The sequence below is a fragment of the Puma concolor genome, chromosome D1 (assembly GCF_028749965.1).
Source record: "Puma concolor isolate L17-30 chromosome D1, mPumCon1.1.hap2, whole genome shotgun sequence".
Classification (NCBI taxonomy): Eukaryota; Metazoa; Chordata; class Mammalia; order Carnivora; family Felidae; genus Puma; species Puma concolor.
This window is the reverse complement of record NC_141676.1, coordinates 48,562,304-48,586,972: the sequence shown is the minus strand read 5'-3', so window position 1 is coordinate 48,586,972 and position 24,669 is coordinate 48,562,304. Positions and strand designations below refer to the sequence as shown.

The following is a 24,669-nucleotide window of genomic DNA, read 5'->3' as shown; positions in this document are numbered from 1 at the left end:
ACTTTACTTTTCAGCCTCCGTATCCCTATCTATCAAATAAGGTGGTTTGACAGCCTTTCAAGTTAAACATTCCAGGGTCATTACAGAGAATTTTGAACAGACCATCTAGTCTACTTCAACAGCCTGAGTAACCTGAGGTCTTTCCGTTCCAAGCAATTGGAAATCATGTCTGCTATTTCAAGCTTAATTTTTCCACAGATTCAGATAAATGATAGGTTTTACATACAAAATATGTATATTCGCTCTTGATTTTTTTGTTTATTCCATTTACTAGAGCCAAAATGTTTTTGTAACATTTGTCATTCTGAAAATACTGAGTTTTAAATACCTCAACTTTTTTCTGCATTTTCCTTGACATGTTGATCTACTCTAGATTGCCACTGTTGCAGCACTCCAGGGGCAAATCTGTACTTGGTCATGTGGTCCACAGCTCAGTAGTGTAGAGAACACTTACCTGGTGCAAGACATCGGGGCTAGATTTTGAAGTGTCTTATGCAGAAGTCAGTAAATTAGTGAATTCACCTTCTTGTCCGTTCTGTCCCCTAAATCTCTAATCCAGTCTGTTTGCCGCACGTTTTCCCTGAAACACTAGTCCCAAAAGATACTCCTTAAAAAAGAATTCCATAACCAGATAAGCTAGAAAAACGCTGAATTCTAGAGTCCTTTGCAGGTAAGATGCTTTTGGTGATAAACCACAGAAAATGCTGTTTCAAACTGATTTAAAAATAAAATTATTGGGGCACTTGGGTGGCTCAGTCGGTTAAGTGTCCAACTCTTGATTTTGGCTCAGGTCATGATCTCATGGTTCATGAGATTGAGTCTGGCATCAGGCTCCACACAGACAGCACGGAGCCTGCTTGGGATTCTCTCTCTCCATTCCTCCCCGCCCCCTCAAATAAATAAGTAAACTTAAAGAAAAAATAAAGATTATTTTGTCCTGTGCGGGACATCTGGGGGGAGGGGGGAGGAAAGGACAGTTCAGTCATTCTGTTTATCATGCATACGCAGAAGAAGGTATAATGTAGTAAGTACGAACATAATTCAATACCTCGGCCCCTACCAGAGACTGCTTATATACCTGTTCTCAATGGCACCCCTCTCCATTCCCACATATGATTCTCCTCAGTGAAGTATTTAACCCTCTTTTGATGATCCAGGGTCATAATTCAAACAGTGGTTATTGTTGTGTGCTCCTACAGAAAGTGAGGTATGTCAGGCTCCCCACCTCTGACCTGAACGACCTCAGACTCTTGATTGAAATAATCTATTCCTATGTCCCCACCAGTGAGCGAACTCGAGGACAGGGATTCTGTCTTCTTCATCTATTTGCTAAGAGCCGAGCATAGGACTTGGCAAGACGTAGGTACTAATTTATATTTTGTTCTCACAACTGAATCTCTAATCTAAAAATGGATGCCGCCAGAAAGAATCGGACTCGGAGGTCTCTGGTAACTCCATTCTTCTCTCCTGCAAGAGTTTTAGCAAATTCATTTCGCCGGAGTCGTGTTTACATTTGACCTGTGAGTGGCAAACATTTGGTCAGAGTCCAAGTGCCCCATCAAGGACAGACAAGGTGACCACCCGCAAGTGCACTGCCACACTCTCCACGTGGCTGTAAAGGGTTAGGTGGTTGTTTGTTAGAAACCATTCTGATTGCTCAGCAGATTTTGTTCTCATTTTTATAATTGTGAAGGTACTGCGTATTGGGCAAACTACTGAAAGATCATTACTCTTGGGCCTGATCCTAATAAACAAACCCGGAAGTTGATCTCTAGACCCAGACGGGCTAGTTCATCTAAGCAGGGTGGAGTGTCTATGATAGCATCTTCTCCCTGAGAGGGATCAATGCCAAATCCTTTGTTCTCTCCTGGACTGTTTTGTTCTTTGGAACAATGCTGCTTTGATTTCTCTTTTGGGAGCTGGTGCTCCAAGTTCCTTAGCCGGGAAAGAAGTGGAGACTTCATTTCCTGCCTCGGCCCGCTGCTGGACTGTCCTGGCCCCAGCTTGTGTGTAGACGCGTTCTTCTGTCTCTCTCCTCCTGCTACTTCCAACTCAAAGTGGCAGCAGAAGCAATGTGAAGGAGCCCTCTTGGGCCAAGGAGGGGTGAGAAGGGAGCATCACCATATTCCTTGACCTATTAAGTGAGGGATGAATGCTGGAGTTTAGTTTTTATTATTTTTTTAACGTTTATTTTTGAGAGAGAGAGAGTGAGCACAAGCAAGGGATGAGCAGAGAGAGAGATCGACAGAGACAGACAGAATCCAAAGCAGGCTCCAGGCTGCGAGCTATAAACACAGAGCTCAACGTGGGGCTCAAACCCATGAGCCGTGAGATCATGACCTGAGCCAAAGCTGGACACTTAACTGACTGAGCCACCCAGGCGCCCTTGGTGTTGGTTTAAAGAACGTTCAAACCTTGCTTCAGCACCTGCAGCTGTCTTATCAGTCCACCCTGAACACTCTGGCCTCAGAATCATACACCTCCTTCCCGTCCATGGTTCACAGAAATCACAGAACTCAGGTTTCCACCCCTCTGATCCTCCAAGAAGACTCAGGGACTCTTCCTGCTGGAATCTCACACTGCAAACAGTTGGCTTCGTCAGAAACCTCTGTTCAAGGCAGATTCGAGGCTCTCAGTTGTCATATGATCTGGCATTGACTCCCAGTGACATTTGTGCTGTGGCCACTGGCCCCTATGCCCTATCACGAAGATGGCAAGTGCTTTACAGTTATTTGGCCCAAGGGAACAGGGTCCGAGAATGGGGAGAGGCTTTGGCCCCTTTGAAAAGAGCTGGGACTCCACCCATAGAAAAAGTTGGAAAATCAGTTGTTTGGATCGTAAGAAGACCTGGGGGCACAGACTTGCTTCTCCATGCAGTAGAAGCTGAGTCCCACTCCTGGAGACGTAGTATAATCCTTGGTGGTCAGCAGGGGAGCCTGTATTATGTTGTGCATCAGGGTTGTCAAACTTTTTTTTTTTAATTTTTTTTTCAACATTTATTTATTTTTGGGACAGAGAGAGACAGAGCATGAATGGGGGAGGGGCAGAGAGAGAGGGAGACACAGAATCGGAAACAGGCTCCAGGCTCTGAGCCATCAGCCCAGAGCCTGACGCGGGGCTCGAACTCACGGACCGCGAGATCGTGACCTGGCTGAAGTCGGACGCTTAACTGACTGCACCACCCAGGCGCCCCATGGGTTGTCAAACTTTAATGGGCTCAGAAATCACCTAAAGATTCTGATCCAGTAGGTCCGGAGTGAGTCCAAATATTTTACAATTCTAACAAACTCCCAGATGATACGAATCCAAAGACTACAATTTGAGTAGTGAGGTTGTACCTCATGACAAGTGTACCCCAGGGGCACCTGGGTGGCTCAGTCTGTTAAGCATTTGACTCTTGATTTTGGCTCAGGTCATGCTCTCTCAGTTCATGAGATCAAGCCCCATGTTGGGCTCTATGCTGACAGTACAGGGCCTGCTTGGTATTCTCTCTCTCCCCTCTCTCTCTGCTCCTTCCCTGCTCTCTGTGTCTCTCTCTCAAATAAATAAACATTTAAGAAAAAACAAACTGGGAACTGTGGGAACACCCACAGTTTTTTTTCATTGGGGCTAGAAGGCCCGGCTTCTAGCCCGGCTAGAAGGGGCTTGGTGTGGAGAGACAGGGAAGGGGGAGGAAAGGGTCAGAGAAGGCTTAGGGAAACAGGAGAAGATATGAAACCGTTATTTCAAAGAGCAGGAAAGTGGGCATACCTGAGAGGCAGTAAAGTCAGATGGTGTAAACTTCAAAGGGTCTGAGTCCTTGGAAGAAAAGAGGACAGAAGTGGTTGGAAAGTGCTGATGGGAAGTAAGGTGGTCAGGGGCCCATCCAAGGCCACTGGCACGAGAGGAAAGAGAGCAGGGGAAGTCACGGGCTCAGGCAACAGCCAGATTTCCTTCAGAGAAAGAAGATGACTGTAATGTTCAGAGCAAGATTGCATATATGGGGACATTTGCTGGTGACAGACTGGGGGACCTAGGGGACATGAAGAAAGGGTTTGAGAGAGCAGGGGTGGGGAATTGGGACAGAATAGCATATATACAGAAAAGTTCGGGGTGAGGGTCTAGGGTGGAGGACCAGGGGCCCTCGGGCTTCTGTTGGGGTGGGGAGGGAGTGAGGCATGATGGGAAAAAAGGTGCTTAGAGTGGGGGTACATTCTCCTACGACTCCAGTAACGCAGGGGTCCCTACTGAGGGAGGGGGCGGAGGGGAGGGCAGGGGCATAAGAACTACAGAACGGTGTCACTCCTGGCCCCGCAGGCTGGGTACCTCTTCCCCAGGGCCTGTTGCGTTGTGGCACTGGAGTAGGGAGGGATGTGGTTGTGACCTTGTCTTTCCGTGGCACGTTGTTACTGACGTGAGTTTTGTTAAAGCAGTGTGGTTAGGCAGTGCAGCGTCCACATTGCTCTGGTGACAGGACTCCCTGCTCAGCATTTCCAAAGATAAAACAGTAATTGTGTTTCGCGTCCCATGTACCATATATGCCCAAATGGAAGGTGGCCTTGAATTACAGTGTGATCCTTTTCCCGCGGTAAAGCGTCTCTCACTGCTCAAAAGGTGCTTGATTTAACTGAAGTTTATAGACTTTGGGATGCAGGCGAAATAGTTCAATGTCTATTAATCACAGGTATTAATTAATTTACAAACATACATTTAAAACCACATATAAAACAAAACATTGGTTAAGAACTAGTGTTTTTCTCCACATTTCATAAAATAATTTTACTCAAATTCATCATAAAATCTTTGACCAGGGCCTTGGTCTCCAGCCACGTTCCAAACTATGTGGCTTTTGAGAGGAGGTATCCTTCCCTCCCCGGGCATTGTTTGTGATCCAGGCCTGACAGTCTGTCTATGTTTGGCTGGAGACGCATCCTGAGCTACATGTGCTCATTCACATCACAGTAAGACTTTGGGCCTTTCCTTTTGTCTAGTAAGTGCATCTTGTGCGCCTCCATGGAGCATACTGATTTTTAAGTTGATCCTTAAAATGCTTATTTGTAATTTTTGCTAACTCTTTAGATTGTGTGATTACATCCCCAGGAATAACGATTAAATCTGTGTTAAATTTCTCTGTGCTTTTTTGGTCTGTTTTGGTCTTTTACACCGAGCCTGTCGGGGGAATATCTCCATACACATTGAAAACTAGCATTGATTGGGCCATTTCAGGTTCATGTTGATGGGGTTTTGGAGTGGTGGTGGGGGTTCAGAGCCGACAGCCAAGAAAGAATTCTAGAAACGTCTTTGGTGCAAAAAAAGGTGATTTTATTAAAGCGTCAGGACTGGACCCGCTGCCCTGGGGTTGTGAAGAGTGACTGCTTATATACTGTGGAGTTGGGGGAGGTAAAGTCAAGAAGAAGTTTTTTGTTTTTTAATGTTTATTCATCTTTGAGAGACAGAGACAGAGCGTGAGCAGGGGAGGAGAGGAGAGAGAGAGGGAGACATAGAATTCAAAGCAGGCTCCAGGTTCTGAGCTGTCAGCACAGAGCCTGATGCAGGGCTCAAACTCACAAACCGTGAGATCATGAAGTCAGATGCTTAACTGACTCAGCCACCCAGGCGCCTCTCAAGAGTAAATTTCTTAAAGGGATTGCCATATGCTAAAGAGGATTTAGAATTACTGGAGGCCCAGCTGTTGTCAAACTAAGGTTGTTTTTCCCTCTAGCAAAGCATTATCATTAAGATAGTAGGGAGTTGCTGGAGATTAGGTTATTGATAAGATCACCCTTTTCTTGTAATATTACTAAGATATTTGTAAACCGATGGAGACTCTATCACTTTAACCATTTGTTTTCTGTCCTTTGTTCTTGGGCAGCCAAGGTTGCCTGAGGAATACCACACTGATCCCACCCAGCCGGAGGGGGTGGGAAGGTGGGGTGGGGGGTTGTGCTAGCTTACCGCTTGGCCCTCAGCTTGCCTTATGGTCCCTCATGAGTGTGTCATCCCCAAATAATACATCCTTGTGCACAAAAAGTAATTGAGAGGGTCTCCTGTCACTTGAAACAAACTGTTAATGCTAAAATGTTGGGCCATTTGGGGATGGAAAACTGCAGGTATCTATGGTGTGGGTTGCCATATTTTAGTTTCCCCACCTTTGGAAACCAGCTCCAATGTTGACTGTGTCTAACAGAAAACATATAAGCTTTAGAGTTATTCATACTGTAAATCCTAGTTCTTCCAACAACAAACTATGTGACTTTGGACAGTGGCTTCATTTGAATGGTGGCTTCATGTCCCTCAGCCCTGATTTCCTATGGGTTCAATTGGGATAACAATGTCTGCACCCCAGTACTGTTCTGAGATTCCAATGCAATAATGTATGCCATGGGCCAGGCACATAGTTGGGGCTCCCAGAAGCCAGCCTTTTTCTTACTGATTTCTAAGAGCTTTTTGTGGCTTTTTTTTTTAAGTTTATTTATTTATTTAGAGAGAGACAGAGACAGCATGAGTGGGGGAGGGGGAGGGAGAGAGGGAGAATCCCAAGCAGGTTCCATACTGTTGGCACGGGGCCCAACGTGGGGCTCCAACTCACGAAACCATGAGATCATGACCTGAGCCAAACGTTTGACCAACTGAGCCACCCAGGTGCCCCTGTAGCCAACTCTTAATTGTAAATATGGCAAATATTTTTCTTTGTTTGTCCTTTGTTTATTTTGAGCCAAACAGGTTAATAGACAAATCCATCAGTATGTTCCTTTGTGGTTTCTGGATCTTGTTTGTTTGTTTCCACGCAGAGGTGGGTTTTCTGTGAAGTCGAAGAAGCTTATGCTTCAGGGTCCCCCACCTCCTTGGGCCCTGTACCTAATTTTGTATTTGTAATTTTGTATTATTTTTCCTAAAATGGCTCCTCAAATGATTTCATCTTTGGGCCTCACAAAATCTGGGGCTGTCACCAGTGATATGCTCTGAAAAGTCACCTTGCCCCAAATTATGAAACTCTTTAATATGATTAATTTTATATCTTTTCACTTATTTTTATTTTCTAAGTTTTCAGCGCTAACGGGGATTACTAGTGTGGTAATTTTTTTCAGAGTTGATTTTTCTCAGAACAAAATAGAGCTCTACCATCCATTCATTCATTCATCCAGGCTCTTCCCTCACCTTCTGCACCCAACTGGGTAGTGAGGTGGGTTCTGGGGAGGGGACAGGCAGGGGTGGCCTGGAAGGCTTCGTCATGGTGGCAGTGGGGATGCTAGTAGAGCAGGGGCAGGTGTGCTAGTTTCCGTTTCCTAGGGCTGAAATTGCCTCAGAACAACAGAAATGGACTCTCTCTAGTCCTGGATGCTGGAAGTCTGAAACTGAGACATTGGCAGGACACCTGAAGGCCGTAGGGAAGCATGTGGTCCATGCTGTTCTCTCAGCCTCTGGTGTTGCTGGCAATCCTCGGCATCCCTTGGCTTGTAGAAACCTCACTCCAGTCTCCACCTTTCTCATCATATGGCGTTCTCCCTGTGTGTGACTGTGTGTCTCTTTTTTCTCATACGGACACCATCCATATTGGATGAGGACCCATCCTTACGACCTCATCTTGATTACGTCTGCAAAGAGACGATTTCCAAATAAGGTTACAGTCACAGGTCCCTAGAGTTAGGACTTCCACATATCTTTTGGGTGAGACACAACTCAACTCATAACAGGTGGATGTGGAGGCTGAATGTTCCTCACCTCGGTCCTTTGGCCGGACCTTGAGAGGCGCCTGCACCATCAGGTGCTCACCCAGCTCTGATTGTACCCTCCCAGGAAGGAGGAGCTCACTGCCCCTGGGTGAGTCTCTTTCTTTCCTTTCCTTCTGTTCCCCCAACAGGTCTAGCAGAGATGAGTTGTGGCTCCTGAAATGCAGGGCAGGGTTTGAATGATGACCCCATGACAACGCTGTGTCCTAGTACATCAAAAACGCACACAAAAGGTGCCCATGACTTCTTGTTGAATAAATGAAAGACCCTGGGCAAGGTGCCAGTTTCCTTATCAATAAGATAAAGATAATAAAGTACTTGTCTCCAAGAGGTTGGGAAGATTAAATGGGATGATTAATGTGCCTAATCCAACCCCACATGTACGAAATGCTCAAGCAATGTTAGCTAGAATAAGCACGCTAATATGCCATAGCAAAGGGTGGATAATATTAATGAATAATTAATAGTATTAATAAATAATAATAGTAATCCTCCAAAGGCAGTCCGTTCCACTTAGAGAAAAAGCCACAGTCCTCATGATGTCCTGCTCTTTCACATGCCTCCTTGCCGCTCTCCAGCCGCAGGACCCTGCTCTCTGCTCAGCCACACTGGCTCCCTCATTGTTCCTCAGACGCCCCATGTGTGTTCCCATCTCAAGGCCTTTGGCTGTGCTTCCCCTGTGCCTGGAAAGTTCTTCCTCCAGACATTTGCATCATTCACTCCCTCACTTTATTTAGATCTTTGCTCCAGGGCCCCTTCCTCACGAAGCCTTCCCTGAACGCCCTATTTCAGCTAGCATCTGCATCACTCCCTGCTCTTCTGTTTTATTTTGCTATGTATAGCACTTTCCATCAGACACCAGCCACTTGTTTCTTCTCTCTCTCCTGTCAGCCAGAATGTGCGCTCCAAAAGAAGCCTTTGCCTCATTCACTGTTTCATCCCTAGCACTGGAACAGGGCCCAGCATGTAGCTGGTACTCAGTAAGTATTTCTAAGATGAAGGGACTTGTAGAGCAATCCCCACATCTGTCAAACACTGTTTCTCATTACCTGTCTATCCTGCTCCTTGCAATGACCCTAGGAGGTGGCCAAACCAAGGATTATTTCCATAGATAAGGATGGGCGCCTGGGTGGCTCAAGTTGGTTAAGCATCTGACTTCGGCTCAGGTCATGATCCATTGATAAGGCATATGAAGCCCAGAGAGGTGAAGCAGTTCGCCTAAGCCCTTGGAACTAATTACTTGGGAATTAGTAATTACTGGGATTCAGGCTCGTAGAACTAATTCCTTGGGAAGCTGGGATTCAGGCTCCAGTCTGTGACGCTGTGGGTCTCACGCAGACCTGGGTGGCCCTCGGGATTCACTGATAATCAGTCACACTGTTGACATCCACGGTTGACAGGGGGACCAGACCAAACCAAAGTAAATTCTCCCTCTCCCCTCCCCCCTTGATGAGCATGCCCAATAGGTTTGGTCCTCTTTCCCCTTGGGCTGTACCAGACGAGTTCCCTGGTGTCCTCCTCCCGAGAGGGGTGGGTGTCTTCTCCTCGGAGCCCAGCAGAGGGCGCGGTGGAGACAGTAAGCCTGACCTTGGCTCTATCCCATCCTTAGGGACTGACTCCAGGTGAGGTGGGCTGACAGGACAGTCTGTGGGTCTGGGTGGCATGTGGCTACAGGGTCCTGTGTATGCTCCGCTCTGCTGTGTGCTCAGGCGTCTTCTTGACCAGAGCCCGGGGTTTCCTTGGAGGACCCCCGTTGGAAGGCTGACTCTGAATCTAGTGAGGTATGAAGAAGGAGCTTTGTAAGTCCCTGTCCTCCTGGCCCTGCTGAGGAGCTGGTCCCTGAAGCTGCCCTGCACTGCCACCTCTGGCTGAAGATGAAAGATGTCCCCTCAATCAGAAGTGTTGGTGGAGCGCCTCTGGGGTGGAGGGGTGGGCGGGTAGATGGGGGCTCTGCGGAGCCAGGAGAAAGGTGAAGCCGGCTTCCCTACCACTGCCTAGAGAGCCCCCCCGCATCAAACGCTTGTCAGGAGAGTGATTCTTCCTTGAAGTCACAGCTTCTCCAGGGTGTTTCCTCCTCTTGGCTCGGGTGGCCTATCACCGGCCGTGGTTGCACCGTCAGCTCCCATCTACCTCCCCCGCTGTAGAGGAGGGGGCTCTTGCCTGGGAAGACATGGTGTCTCACTGCTGTCGTGTCGCAGCCCTAGCACAAGGCTGGCAGTGAGTGATGAGGCGCTCACCTTTGAATGTACGAATGAATAAATTAACGTGGGGAGCTGAACGTTTTGTAATTGGATTCGAAGCAGATCTGGTACAGATCAGGACAAGAATGATCATGCCGTCGGGTATCAAGTATAGTCACTCGCTCGGATTGCCAGGAAGTCAATGAGCTTGTTTCAAGGCCAGACTCTTACACAGGACTCTATCTGGACCCTGACCCCAAGTTTGTGTTCTTGAAGAGACACACGTTTTCCCTCATGCCCCAGTTATATAAAATTCGTGTTCCACAAAACCTCGATTCATTGTTGCATTCCATAGAATGCATTCCATTATTGGTCCTTAATATGTGTCTAGCCCTGTGCCAAGCCCTGGGAATAGAGCAATGAACGCGACACTCCCCGCCATCTGGGAGCTCTCAGCACAGTGGAAAGCCCGGGAGCAAGCAGGTGGTCAGAGCGCAGTGTGGTGAGTGCTAGAAGGGGAGTTGGAGTACAGAGAGGCCACCTAGCAGACAATTATGTTTTGGCTGTCTACCCAAGTTCCCTTCCAAAGTTCTTCTTTCCCTTTGCACTGTAAGTCTTTGCAGGCACCAGGGCCTGCTTGACACAGCAGGAGCCCTGAAGATACAGGCTCCGCAAGGGGAGAACACGTGATCCAAGCCTAGTCAGTTGTGGGCTTCTGCCTGGGGCTCTGAACCTGGACCCGATGTCACTGGGGGATTCAGATACCGGCACAGGAGGCTCTGGGGTGTGATGGGGGTGCTGGCAACATTGCTCTGGTCAGGCGGTTTCTGTGGTTCAGGCTACCCAGCTTCCCTTAGTCCCTCTTCATTTCTAAGTCTGGTCTCAGGGCTCCCTTGAAGGGAGTTCCGATAAAGTTCCTTTCTACTCAGTTTGTCCAGCGTAAGTTTCTCTTCTTTGCATCCAAGAGCTCTTGATTGGTACAAACTCCTCACCTAGTCTTGGCAGAGGAAGGCAAGTTTTCCAAATGTGGAACATTTATGCTCATCTCTGAAGGATGAGTGAGAATAAGCTAGATGAAGGGAGATGAAAAAGTGGGAATAGTAAGGAGAACAATGGTCCAGGCACAGGGAGCAGCCTGTGAGAGACCCAGAGATAGATGAAACAAAACAAAACCCCAAAACACTTAAAGGGGCAATCAGCAGGTAACTCCATTGCTCCATTGTTAAAAGAATTTGGATTTTCTTCTGAAGAAAACTTGGAGCCACTAAAGGGCAGAGTTTTAACACTCTGTGATGCAGAGAATGGACTGGAAAAAGAGCAAGATGAATGGGAACGGCGACTGTTCGGAAGTCAATTGCAGTGATTCAGGCGTGAGACAGTGGAGCCTGGTGCGGGGCAGTGCAGTGGAGATGGGAAGAAGGCAAGGGCTTCAGTAGCTATCACGGAAGGAAGATGGACAGAATGTGGTTGGGAAGGAAGCGAGGTCAAGGGTGACTCCTTTTGGGCTCAGATGGGAGTACCATTTAGAGCCAGAAAAGGAGGAAATGTTGGTTTGAGGGAGTTTAGTGATGGACACACTGAGTTTGAAGTGCTTGGGGCACATTCAGATAAAGCGTCCAGGAGCTGGTTGGATGTGCAATTTGATGCTCTTCCAAGACACAGACGCCTTCAGGATGTAGATGGTAATCGGAGCAATAGAAGTTGAGTGTTGAGCAAAGCGTAACAGTAACGTTTATAAGCCAGGCTAGAAAAGAGCTTTAAAAGGACACCGAGAAGCCTGAAGGCAAAGAGCTAAAAATTGCTGAATGCTTTTCATAGGTCAACTAAGACTGAGAAATGCCCATTGGATTGATCTGATTGGAAGCTCGGGATGGAAGCAGCTAAGGTAAAATGTGAATTCGCATACATCAAAGGCCTACTTCCGTAGGAGGCTCTGCTAGTGACATTCACATTACTTTTAGTTCTTGTGGCATTATTCCCATTTTCAAATCAGCTCAGAGGAACAAAGTACCTTGCCTAAGATCACACTGCTACTAAGTGGTAGGAATGAACCCTATCTTGTTACTCAAGTCCTTCCTTTCCACTTTTTCCTTTTAGGTCCAGATCCTGTCAGGTAGAGTAATTTTATTAATTTGTGATTTGGTTAAGTATTCTGTGTGCTAGGCTCTGGGGTTAGATACAGCCAAACAACAAAAAACTCCATCTCCTCACATTCTGGAGGGAGTTAGACCTAAATATGCAGTAATGGTGGTCATGGCACAATCTAAAAAGGAAGAGAATAAATTATGTGCGTTTTGTTTTTTGTTATTAAAGGAAGCTCTACACCCATGGCGCTATAACTCCAAACCCTGAAGTCAATAGTCACATGCTCTTCCCACTGAGCCAGCCAGGTAGCCCTGAGTTACATTTTTTAAATAGGGTAGACAGTGGGGTCCTAATTAACCCGGCATTTGAGCCACAACTTGGGGAGCCAAGTCATCTAGTTATGGGGGTGAGGGGAGAAATGGGAAAAAGCCTCTTATGCTTGGCATGTCCCAGGAAGTAGGAGGCCAGCGTGGCAGGAGAATGAATGAGGGCCAAGTTGCAGGAAATTAGAGAAATAGGGTGTTGGGAAAAGGACAGGACTGCAGACCAGATCAGATGTAGGGCTGTGCAGACCAAAGTACTATCTTGACTTAAAACCCACTATACTATGGAATGGTATTAAGATATACCACTGATACTACACCACGGTCATTATTTTTGTGTTGTCCGGCCATCCATGTACGGTTAGCTTCTCAAGTTACCATGTATTTCACAGGACAAAGAAATGTCACCAAGTTTGTTGCTATGCATTAGTAAGGGTTCTCTAAATTTGTGAGACTTCCCCTTGAATTTTCTCTCATCTGTCATTTTTTTTTTTTAAAGGTTTGAGAGAGCAACAGTGTGTGTACAGGAGCAGGGGAGGGTCAGAGAGAGAATCCCAAGCAAGCTCCCTGCTGTCAGCACAGAGCTGGACGTGGGCCTCCATATCACGACCCATGAGATCATCGTGAATCGAGAGGTGGACGCTTAATTCACTGAGCCACCCAGGTGCTCCTAAACCGTAATTCCTAAACCTGCCTGTAGTTGCTACTTAAGTCACACACAACTCTATCAAGTATCACAATGTTTATTGATAGATACAAGTATATAAAATCAGGGCATGAACATGACTTGATAAATTAAGTAGACTTAATTTCAATACTATAATAAGAGGGACCAATTCAAATTCTCACCATTTGTTTCACACCCACAAAACCACTTCAAGGGCATTAATGATCTCTCAAAACTGATCAGTTTTGTGCAAGTAAACCATGTTTCTTTTAAAAAGACTTGTGCACTTGCCCAGGCTCAAGGATATTAAAATCTAGCACATAAAGCCCATTACTAGAGGTAGAAATACAGGCAATATACTATTACGGCAACAACCATCAATTACAGTTAAGAATTTTTCTGTAACAACCAAATGGATAATCAAATATTGCAACAACTCAAGTATTACTGAGCAAAGTGCATTTCTACAGTATTCAGTGTTGCTATTCAGTTTTCTAACTTAAAACAGCCTATGATAACTGGCAGCAAAGAAGGTCCTTGCAATAGACTGCCTCTGCTTGAGAACTTATGATGTAATTATTGCATGCTGCTAATATACTATCTAAACATTAAAGATACTCCTAAAATATTTGATGGTAGACTATGATTAAGACATTACACTACAAAAAAACCTTATGCAGAAGGAAATCCTAACTGACGTGCTTCTGCTTTAAATATTGTGAAAACATTACAGCGGAATGAATTTTCGCAGTGGTTAGGTCAAATGCAGTTACGTCATAGCAACAGTATGTTTTGCACAATTTAAGGCTTTGGCTGGTTCTTTAGTCAGCTTCTTCCTCAGATTCTTCTTCTTCAGCAGTTTCTAGCCAGGTTAGCCACTGATTCACCTGTAAATTTGTAAGTTAACAGAATTAAGCTATACTTCTGAAAAAGAAACTCAAATCCATAGTTTTGACTTAGCTCCTTTAGTGGGTTTGCTAGCTTGATCCTAAGTTTTAGGTGGTACACCCTTTATAATAAAGAGAATTTATTCTTTATATGTGGGAAGCTGTTGACTTCTTGACACTACTTCCAATCACATCGTAGACTCATTTTAGTATGGGACAGGGGCTCCTCCCAAACCTGAATTATGTTAGCAATACTGGGGAGAGAGAGGAGAGAGATTCCTAAAAAGATTTCTAGCCCTATCCCAGAATTGCTAGCAGATTCCCCAAGGGCAGGGAGAATGATTAGCTCACAAAGCTCACCTGTGAACCTTAGGAAGAAAATACTGTAGAGACCAGTGCTTCTCAAAGCCTGATCCCCTACGAAATCAGCATGAGAATCGCCTGGACTGTGTTGTGTACCACAGACCCGCTAAATCTGATTCTCTGAAACTGGTTTTTCAACTACTCTGTAGGTGATTAATGTACTGTGATTTTAGAATCCCCAGAGATATAAACGTCTTCCCCTAGGACTAGAATTCTACTCACAGAAAATGAAGATGTGAGAAATGAGAAGCAATCTCTTCTTTACTAACATTTTTTTAAAAGCTTTAATCCAATCTTGTGCAATCACTCAACCATTCAACCTTTGGGAGTAGCTTTACTCCTAAAAAATGTTAGCCGCCAACATCTTACATATGTAATCACTAGGATAGAAGCCTTACACCACTTCACAGCTTTCCCTCACTGTACTATTTTTACCAAAGCTTGTAAACATGCAGAAAGAAACATACAGATAAAACTACAACTATTTTGCCTCCTGTACTTCACTAAATACTAAGTAAACTGAAAAAAGCAGACTAAATGCCTACAACAAAAGATTTACCTGGAACAAAGCCTTGCCTTTCCCAGGAAATTCTTGGGTTATATCTTCTTTCCAAGCCAAAAAAGCTTCTTCTTCAATAATTTCCATGTCATAAAAGTGAACAAAAAAGCGGAGCAACATGCCTAAAAGATAACACACAAACCCCGTGATCTAGTGTGATGTGGAAAAAACTGCCCCACGCTCGCCACCGTCGGGCTACTGTCCTCGGCCACTCACCTTTGGGGAAGTTGCTGTTGTAGCAGTGCACCTGCAGAGCATACAGGGCACTGACTTGCAGATCAACGTGATCATGAAGGAATTTCTGCATTACTGGCTTGAAAGAAAGCAGCAGTTGTTTTTCCTGCTCTAACTGTTCTTTGGAAGGAGCAGAGGAAGAATCTGTCTCATCACTGGGTGGGTTTACTTCACTAGAAATATACTGTAAGAAGCTGCACAGAAAGAGATCTTGTCAGAACCCCAAAGCAAAATTTTCTAGCCCAAGAAAGACCATCCTTAGTCCCTTGCCTTATATTTTCTAGTAAATAAGTGTTAATGTAACCATGGACTTTACCTTACCTAGTCATTAAGATGTTCACAAATCCTTTATCTACATGAAGTTTGGGGGAGATGTTATCTTTAATCCATTTATATATGGTTTGAGGGGATGGATCCAACTTTATTTGCTTCAACAATTCCTTCTCCAATTTGAGGAGTGGGAATAAGAAACTCAGTCCCTTTCCTTCCAAAATCTCCAACATGCGGTCCTTATTCTGATCAATTTCTGAAGAGACAAAACCATCTACACATCAGCAGGTAGTTCATTTTAGCCAGTTGGCCTGTCTAGAAAATGGCTTTACAAATGATTTCCCAAATGTACAAGATTTATAGTAACCCAGCAAAGCAAACACTTAGTATCTGGATCAAATGAGAGCAGTTAAATCATTATCACTTTTCATAAAGGTGAAATCTAACCTATGGTAATGCTTATCATTATCTGGACAAGATAATCCAGTCTGATTTGTATAGATCCACTCAAGATACTGAAGACTCTTCAGATTTTGTATTAAGAAAAAAAATCCCCAGGGGCGCCTGGGTGGCGCAGTCGTCAGTTAAGCGCCCGACTTCAGCCAGGTCACGATCTCGCGGTCCGTGAGTTCGAGCCCCACGTCAGGCTCTGGGCTGATGGCTCGGAGCCTGGAGCCTGTTTCCGATTCTGTGTCTCCCTCTCTCTCTGCCCCTCCCCCGTTCATGCTCTGTCTCTCTCTGTCCCAAAAATAAATAAAAAACGTTGAAAAAAAAAATTAAAAAAAAAAAAAAAAGAAAAAAAATCCCCAAAATTCTCTTACCTGGGAGCATTTTCTGCATATTGACCTTGCTTTGTTGAAAAAGTTCTGTTAACCATTCTCGATCTTGTAATTTAGCTAATTGCTGAAGACAAAGTAAGAAGAGAGGAAAATGGGTGCCACTTTCCAGTGGTTGAGCTAGTTCTGAAATGCTCACCAGCTCTGAAATGATGGCACGAGCTGCAAACTGTGCTAAATATGATTTCACCAAGGGGATGTCAACCTCCAGTTTGGGGCACTGGTCCAATACGTTCAGGAAAGCCTTAGAAGGAATACACAACACAATCAACTTAGCAGTTCTCAAACGTGAATGCAAAAAAGTTCCCCCAGAATCAGAGCAGTGTTCTCACCTGCATGAAGTTGTCACTGGTGGCTATCCCTTCCTGTTTGAGCAAACTGATCAAAGAACTTGCTTTTTCTTTATCTTCATCACTTCTATCTAGTGACAGGATAATTACTTTGCTTAACATCTCAGGAAGAAAGTGTTTAGGAGCCCTCATCTCTCTCACACCACTGACCGCTTCATTCGCGTTCCCACTATTCAGATATTCAGTCACAACAGTTTCCTGAAAAGAACACAATCCAAATCTCTTTAGTGTTTTCCTATCTCAAATAGACTCCATGAATCAGACTATGGGATTATTTGAAACTTACAGTTAGTTTAAGTAGTTCTTCCTTTGATGGTGGTGGCTTTTTACTAGTCTTGGCAGGCTTTTCCTGGATAAGTGGAGGATTAGTTTTGAGACCAAGCTGAGGTGTCTAAAAACAAACAAAAACACAGCAACATGACAAGTATGATTTAATTTTTTTAAAAGTGTGTGAAGTTATAGGAAAGACCCTAAAAAAAATCTTCAGACATCTTCATAAAATACCATAACCATAGAAAATACTATCCTACTACAGTCCATACCTGTCCCAGAGGTGGTGTTTGAGTGCGTGGTGGTTGTGCACTAGGAGGAATCATAGTTATCTGGGGCTGAAGCTTTGGCACTTGATTTTTATTCATTAAGAACGACTGAGCAGGCCTCAGGCTAATCTAGAATTGAAAACAAAACAAAGTTAACATGCAGTTGGTAAACATTAGATCCAACATCCTAAGATTAATTCAGTATATACAGACATCCTAGAATCTAGGGCGGAAGTTAGAGAATGGACCGCTGAAAAGTAAGCTCCATGTTAACGTAACTTCTGGCAAGAAAACTAAAGATCTGATCCACATGAAAATAATATACAGTTACAAAAATCTTGTATTTGTACTAGGACTCTCCTAGAATAAGCACCACTAAAATATTAACTAGAAAATGTCTTGTTTTATTCTTATAGTTAAGTCATTCTATACACAGAAAAACACCATTAAAATCCTGACAACCATTTTCTTTGCTTTAATTGAAGATTTTAAGAGACTTGCCCTCATATCTCATAATCTTCGCTCATAGGACGCTGGACATCCAAAGAAAGAAAAAGAAGTATAGAAAAGAAAGAATTAAAGAACTCCAGCATTAAGTCCTCTTAATAACGCGTCTTATTTATAATCATCGGGCAATAGATTTCTGAATTGACAAACTATGACATAGAAGTAACATAGGCAAATGTACCTCATCTGCATTAAGCTGTCCTTTCTTAGAAAACCGAGGTGGCATATCCTTCGACTGTCCTTGCAGCTGGGATAAGAGTCCCTGACTCTGGTTATGGTAGAGCTGGCTTAGCCCCTATTTTAGAAAGGGAGAAAGAAAGTCTAGATAAAAAGGGGTCCACAAATTATGGTAATGAAGTACCAAAGGGATGAGCCAAGCCATAAGGAAAGCTAAACTGAATTTGCCCAGAGAAAGTAAAGATGCAACAAGGGAAGAATAAAAATCTAGTCCTATCAAATAAAAACGCTGTGATTTTACTAATTTTAAGGATAAGCATCTTACCCAGTTTTAAGTAACTGGTCACACAGACGCTTTGGTTTAGAAAAACAAACATTACCCTAAAATATCACTTTTAAAAAAGCAAAAAATAAATCACATGTATTGGAGGATTTAAAATTTGTTGCCTAAGCATTCTTACGTTTCCTTACCTGGCTTTTCATAAACTTGCCTCCCATCTCTCCAAACTGCGATTGTGTGGGAGGCATGATGTGTCCCCCATGGCCATTGAAGAGTTGATTAGAACGATGACGCCCCATGGTGGGTGAAAATCTATCCTGGATAACTCCTGGACCAGTACCAATTCCGCTACCTTAAAATACATACAGGAACAACTCTTTACAACTCTGCTACTGTTAAAACATTTAAAGTTGATTTTTTATTTTAACAAAACCACGGTTTTGTTCAAAATCACCTGGCATTTGTCCAAACATATCAGCAAGTCCTCCAAGTGGGTCCCTATCCATTTTCATCCTGGGTGGCATGAACGGTCCCTCCAGAAAGAAGTCACTTCTCATCCCTTGAGCCATAGGAGCAGGAATAAAGACTCCTAGATCCTTTAGAAATAGCGAATAAACACCTGATTCTAGACACTATTTTACATAAATAATTCTCATTTGGGGGGAAAAAAAACCCTTTCAGGCTACTGGAGTGCTAATTATGCAATTTCTGTATATAATTTCTTCCCCAAATGGTAAACAAGAAACTAAAAACATTAATAAGCTCCATCGGTAAGAGGAGTCTCAAGTGTTAATAGGATCCTTGTGGTTCAATAAACTTAAAACCAACCGGATTAAAAAAACACCAGTATCTTACTTTTACTGCATCTTGACGGATTTGATTGATCGTCTTTGGTCCATTGTCAAGAAAAGCCTTGCGAGGAACCCAATGGTGTTCTCGCAACTCTACGGTATCCTTTAATTTAAAAATAGTTCCGGTAAGTTTTAATTTTAGTATTTCCAAAGAGAAGAAATCAGCTTATCAACACAGTTAAACCAGTTTTACCTGCAGCAGGAAACGAATCCTCGCTGGCAATTCCTTACTTAGCATCAAGGAACACATTCGGGCAAAGTACTGATCCATTAAGGACTAATAGAAGAGAAAAATACTTCACTAAAACATGTTATGACAAAAGTGTACTATTTAAGGCTTTTAAGACTTCTCACGTTATAATCAAAGTTGATGGGCTAATATGATAATCCCCTGTATCACAAAAACAAGTCCTTTGATTTGAAGAAAATTAACACAAGCTACTTAATAACATACCTTGGCTCGTTCATGGTCTAATCTAGGTCCCACTGTCCTCATTATCTGACAGAGGCACTCCAAATCCTCTCCCATATCTTTGAGTTGGACTCTCTTCTTCTTTTCCAAAAGCTACCAAAAAGAAATGCCAATGTGTTGACAAAGTCTTATTTAAGTTGTAACACTTTTCTACCTGTATTTTACAAAACACACTGCATACTTCACGTCACTATTTACAACATTTAACTAGCAGTTTTGCTGACCATTCTGAAATATTAAACTAACCTACCAACATTCTCAGATAGTACAAATTATAATTGACCCCTCTCCCACAAATAATCATGTAACCAGTGATAAATCTAAGCCTACATTCACATACTTACTGTTTTGATGCACTTATGAAGGATAGATTCATGAATAAGATCAAGCTTTCCAAGTTCTCCAATGAATTTGATGTTCCCCAACATCTTGATCTTAGCAATGGCTCTCTGTTCCTCCTCCTCGGGGAGGAGGGGATTTTCACGCTTATCATAGACTGAAAATACACAACAGAAAAAAGTCAACATTCAGAATGAAATTCAATATCCCCAGTAGTACTTAGGTATCAAACATAAACTCTCACCATCAACATTTCTGGTTCGGTTTTCAAATTCATCTTGTAATTTGGAAATTAGGAGGCGTCTGAATGTCTATTGGAAACAAAGACATTTGGCAGGTTTTGTTAAATGAAATCTTTCAAACCAACTTTGAAATAAGCAAGCAAACACTACCACTTACTGTGCTTTGCTTCTGTCCTGGTTGACCCTCTGCTGCTGGGCCATCAAAGTTTGGTGCATCTTCTGCCAATCGCAGACATAGCTGAGCATACAGTGAGCTATACTTTGGCTCTTCTAGGGCTTTGTCCACAATCTACAGAAAATGGCATTTTTCTTTTTTTTAAATAGGACAACCTTCTGAAAGTACCCTTCCTTTAACTTAATACTTCCTTATAAGCCTTAAGGATCTTAAACCTCCTAACTTTACTGACAAACTCTGCCTCGTTTACCTTATGCATATAATCTCTTACAAGTAAAGCCCCCCCACCCCCTCCAAGTTAAAAATATCTTGGATACTGAAACTATAAACAGACACTGAAATCTTATTATCAACTATCATACAATTCATTTCCAAGACCAAAATAGGTTTTCCACAGAAAGAAAAACACAAAAAATGTGAATAGCCTGTGCTTAGCCCATTTAACTCTCCAAGCATTGTATGAACAATTTACAAATTCACCTTTTAGGACAAAGGACAACCACACTTGGGGTAAGCACTGTGTAATGTATGAAATTAGCAAATCTCTGTTGTGTATGTGAAACTAGTATGAAATTGTATGTCACACTATACTTCAACACGAAAAGTAAAAACCCACCTCTTAAATCTGATGCCATTAAAAGTTGGTTATTTTTAAAATCACCATCACAATTCAATAAACACGTAGCTCATGCCTCCAAGTTTTAAGCAACAATGTAATGTACAGAAAACTTGGGTCTGTTAACTATTTTACTCTCCCTTTCAGCTAAGCCAATTTTTAACTTACCAGCAGTATGACCCCTTTAAGGATGAGTTTAGACTCTACACCCACATTGAGGAGCTCAAGGCATAGCTTGTCAAACTTTTCAGGAGTAAGCTTATTTAGTATGCTGGGGAGAAAGGAATCATACTAAGTGTCAGGCAACACACAAAAAATTAGAGTTGAAAAACAACTTTGAAATTAATTTTTTCTTCAAGACCCATCTTACCCGTATAACCAAAGGTATGTTAAAATAAAGCTGTTATTCAGGTAATATCTGTACCTGCTTCGGGGTCCCCAGCTGTTTGACAAATCTCACTACCTCAAAAGTCAGAGAGCAAGAATCTTGTTAAGGCTAAAATCCAGGAACTAAGACCAGTGTGTTCCATGCTTCTTCAGTGGGTTACACATCAGGCATGGGAAATATCAGGACTTCAAAAAGGCTTATGTATTTTAACTCAATGACCACAAGCAACCCTTAAGCCTCAAAATAGCCAACATGCTGCTCTTCAGTTTAAGATAAAACTGCCAACACTGGCATTCGTTAAAATACACACTTTGGACGTGAACATTGCCTTCTAAGTAATACAGCCTACACACGAGACAAACCCAGCCAACTCATTCTTTTTCCCTCGTTTTAGTGAAAGAACAAAGCAGATGTATAAACTTACCCTCTTACTTTCCTGAAGATTGCATCATGTCGTTCTTTTTCATTTGCGGAGTTGTTTGCTGCGGAGTTGTCATCTCGTCTAGTGCTTCGTGCAGGAATCCATTTCTGAGCGTTTTGCCCTGGGGTTTTCCCCAGGAACTCGCTAGTAAAAATTTATAAGATTCCTAATTAAGATGATTTAAAACCTAGCACGGTCACTTATCAAACGTCATCCCACTCGGGTATCTTTCTAAATAGAATAAGCAGTTTACATGTTTTCAGTTTCCCTTACAACTAAGCAACTCGCAATCAATGCTTCTCAAATTCAGAATCACCTGAAGGGCTCGTTAAAAGAGATTGCTGGGCCCACCCGCAGTTTCTGTTTTAGTGGGTCTGGGGTAAGACTAGATAATTTGCATTTTTAATAAACTCCCAGGTGATGCCAATCCTGGTGGTTCTAGGAGTCACACCTTGAAAACCAACATTTTCTAATGTTGTGTGACCATGTTCCTTGCATGCGTACAGCTCTACCACTAATTAGTACAGGTAACTGCTGATAATAGTAATTGTTGATTTCTGAATATTAATGAAAACAATCCAAAGAGCTAAGGATAAAGAGCAGTTCGAGGGCCCTAATTCAGGTAATTTAGCAAAAAGGATAATTAAGAGCTGATATTCTAAGATACGTAGCAGAAACCATGCCCAGTATGATTAAGATTCTCGATATCTATAACTACATCGTTATATGTGTGAAATACTATTAAACTAAATCTGTTCTATGGCAACTCATGGCTTCTACACACTTACTATACCTGTTGCCAGCAGTCTTGGGATAGTGCTGAGGTGCACCCCTACTTCCTCCTCCGCCCGAAGAAGCACTATTTAAAAGAAAAACTTCTTTAAAAATCCATATGCCACCTGTCTCACTTAAAAGGGCTAAAGGGTCTCTTTAAGTATTCTGTATTTCAGAAATTACACTACAGACGAAGAGGAAACTGGGCCTAAAGGAAAGTCAAATCACTGACAACTACTTTTCAGAGGACAAACAAAAAGATAATGAGAAGTGAAGAACTTAAAAAAAAAATGTACGTGGCACATTATACATTGAACTTGCAGCATATTAAGTCAGAATTACTTAGCGTGGGGATTCTTTTGATTTTGCGATTGGTCTCTTGGTAACAATTGCCAAAAATAAATCTCCACATACCTGAAACGAGAAGCACCCCCTTCTGCGATCGCACTCTCCACTTTGGCGGCTTGACAACGAAGAATCTTCAAAAGAATAATATTAATGGATGGGGTGGGGAGGGAAGAGGATGGGAGAAATGAAAAACCTAGAATGAGAAAGAGTACCAAAATTAGACACTGCTAACACACAAATCTATAAAGTTTCCTTCAATTAGAATTTATTTCAGATCCTGGCACTGCAGTTAACTGAACTTTGACTGCATTGCAGATCTCCTAAGACTAAAATAGAATGTACTCAAACACAAGTGGACAATTATTTTGCTTAGCCACCTGGAAATTCCCTTATGTTCAAAGATGCAAAGAACCTTCACAGAAATACAAGAGACAGCATTTCAACTGTGAACAACGAATCTTTGAAAAAGCCACATTCTACTTTCTTGAAAGCTGAGCACCGACATCAAGAACAGAAAACCTAACTTATCCGCACGGGCACATTATGTGGAAAATATCCTAAGTTTGCACTGCCTCGACGACGAGCCCAGCGGGCCGAATAAGACCTGACTAAAGGCTGTTTAGCAGTTTTCCTTCACTGTCCGTTCTTTTAACCCCTCCGCACACAGGGCATCCAGGAAGATGCGAGAGGGACATGGGTGTACGGTGGCTGGCACTCAGCAGGCGGAAGACACCGGCAACAACATGGCAGCAGGAACCTCCGCCCCATTTTTTCCCTTCTTGGGAACAAAAGAGCAGTGGATTCCTCCCACCCAGGCTGGAGTTAGGGAAGTGCTTCCGACAGCCTCCCCTCGAAGCCGCTGGGGGCAAGCCTCGGCGGGGAGGAGCGGAGGCCGCCCCCGCCGGCCCAGCGCCCGGCTCTTTGTTCTCCAGGCAGGAAGGCGGCCTCCTTCCCACCCGCCGCCTCCGAGCGGGCCCCCTCCCTCCGCATAAATCCCCGAGGGACTGACAGCCGCTTCTCCGTTCCCTTCCCTGCTGACAAAAAGACGGAAATCTAGTTTTCTCTACCCTCGCCGGTCCCAGGCGGGGCCCGCTCCCCGCCGGCACCGGGGCCTCACATACCGCCTCCCCGCCGGGAGGACGGACTCCGGGACTCCTACGCCTCGGCTGGTCCCGCGCCAACGGCCGGGCCCTCCCCGCCGGCCTGCACGTCGCTCCCCGCCGGGGCGCGCGCGGCCCCGCCACGCTCTCTCCCTCCGAGCACACCAGCGCCTCGGCCCGCCCTGACCCCGGCCACCGACAGCCACGATGACGGCCGGGGGACGCCACGGCTCCCGGTTTCCTTCTACTTCATCAGCAACGGGAAAGGAGAACAAAGGAGAAGAATTTCTAGGTGCCCGGAGCGCGGAAAACACGCTAACAAGGGCCGCCCCGCCCGGCTCCGCCTGCGGCCGCCATTTTGTACCGCTCGAGAAGAAGCGGCCAGGGGACGGCGGCCATTTTAGAGCGCTCTACTCGGCGGCGGCGGCTCCACTCACCTTCACCGAGAACTCAGCAGCTGCCGCCGCAGCTGCCTCCTCAGGATCCGGTCGTCGGGGACAGGGAAGGGAGGGGGAAGGGGAACGGAAAACAAAAAAGGGGGAGGGAAGGGGGAGGAAGGAGTCGGGAACGACTTGAAACTCTCAGCTCAGAGGAGTCGCTGCCGCAGCCACCACCCGGTACTCGCCGCCACCTCCATAGAGCTCCGACTCGCTGCTGGCGCTGAGGCGTGTCTGAAGCCGAACTTATCACTCTGGAGCAGCCGAACCCACCAGAGCCGCCCCGAATGGCTCCTTCGCCACCCAATCAGCAGTCTGGTTGCACTCTACCACCAATCCGCGTAGAGCGGTGGGGAGGAGTCACAGGGCCAAGCTCGGTTGTGGCGCAGCCCCGCCGCAGTGCGCAAAGCCATATTCGCGAAGGCTCTGAGACCAAGCCAGTGGCGTAAGGGGAGCTGAGTACCGTGGAGGTGCGGGCCACTTGCGTAAAGTCGGAGAGCCCTTCTGCGTCTGCGTTGGTGTGGCTGTCTCATCTTCCTC

At 44.5% G+C, this 24,669-nt stretch overlaps 1 protein-coding gene and 1 non-coding gene across 2 annotated transcripts; both read right to left on the bottom strand.

Moving 5' to 3' along the window:
* Positions 1-13,024: 13,024 nt before the first annotated feature.
* EIF4G2 (eukaryotic translation initiation factor 4 gamma 2) lies at positions 13,025-24,272 on the bottom strand. Its single transcript, XM_086677994.1, has 21 exons — positions 24,130-24,272; positions 22,659-22,723; positions 21,474-21,614; positions 20,830-20,932; positions 20,028-20,159; positions 19,873-19,939; positions 19,634-19,785; positions 19,272-19,382; positions 19,011-19,094; positions 18,822-18,920; positions 18,421-18,562; positions 18,158-18,318; positions 17,691-17,804; positions 17,006-17,131; positions 16,750-16,854; positions 16,446-16,661; positions 16,099-16,357; positions 15,329-15,533; positions 14,990-15,201; positions 14,774-14,895; positions 13,025-13,851 (listed from the first exon to the last, which is right to left on the bottom strand). Exons 7-21 carry the CDS (start codon positions 19,715-19,717, stop codon positions 13,786-13,788), a joined length of 2,106 nt encoding a protein of 701 aa, XP_086534120.1. The 5' UTR covers positions 19,718-19,785; positions 19,873-19,939; positions 20,028-20,159; positions 20,830-20,932; positions 21,474-21,614; positions 22,659-22,723; positions 24,130-24,272; the 3' UTR covers positions 13,025-13,785.
* Positions 17,500-17,638, bottom strand: LOC112866240 (small nucleolar RNA SNORD97). The gene has a single exon (XR_003224095.1). It is a non-coding gene; the product is annotated as a small nucleolar RNA SNORD97 (small nucleolar RNA).
* Positions 24,273-24,669: the final 397 nt, after the last annotated feature.

What these genes read in the sequence shown, in the direction of transcription:
- EIF4G2 (XM_086677994.1), bottom strand. Translation starts at nt 19,717, where the DNA reads ATGTTGGGGAACATCAAATTCATTGGAGAACTTGGAAAGCTTGATCTT. An exon ending in GGATTCGTTTCCTGCTGCAG is followed by an intron (nt 18,921 to 19,010) that starts GTAAAACTGGTT and finishes TTTAAATTAAAG; the next exon opens with GATACCGTAGAGTTGCGAGA. An exon ending in GTGAACATCTTAATGACTAG is followed by an intron (nt 15,202 to 15,328) that starts GTAAGGTAAAGT and finishes CTTTCTGTGCAG; the next exon opens with CTTCTTACAGTATATTTCTA.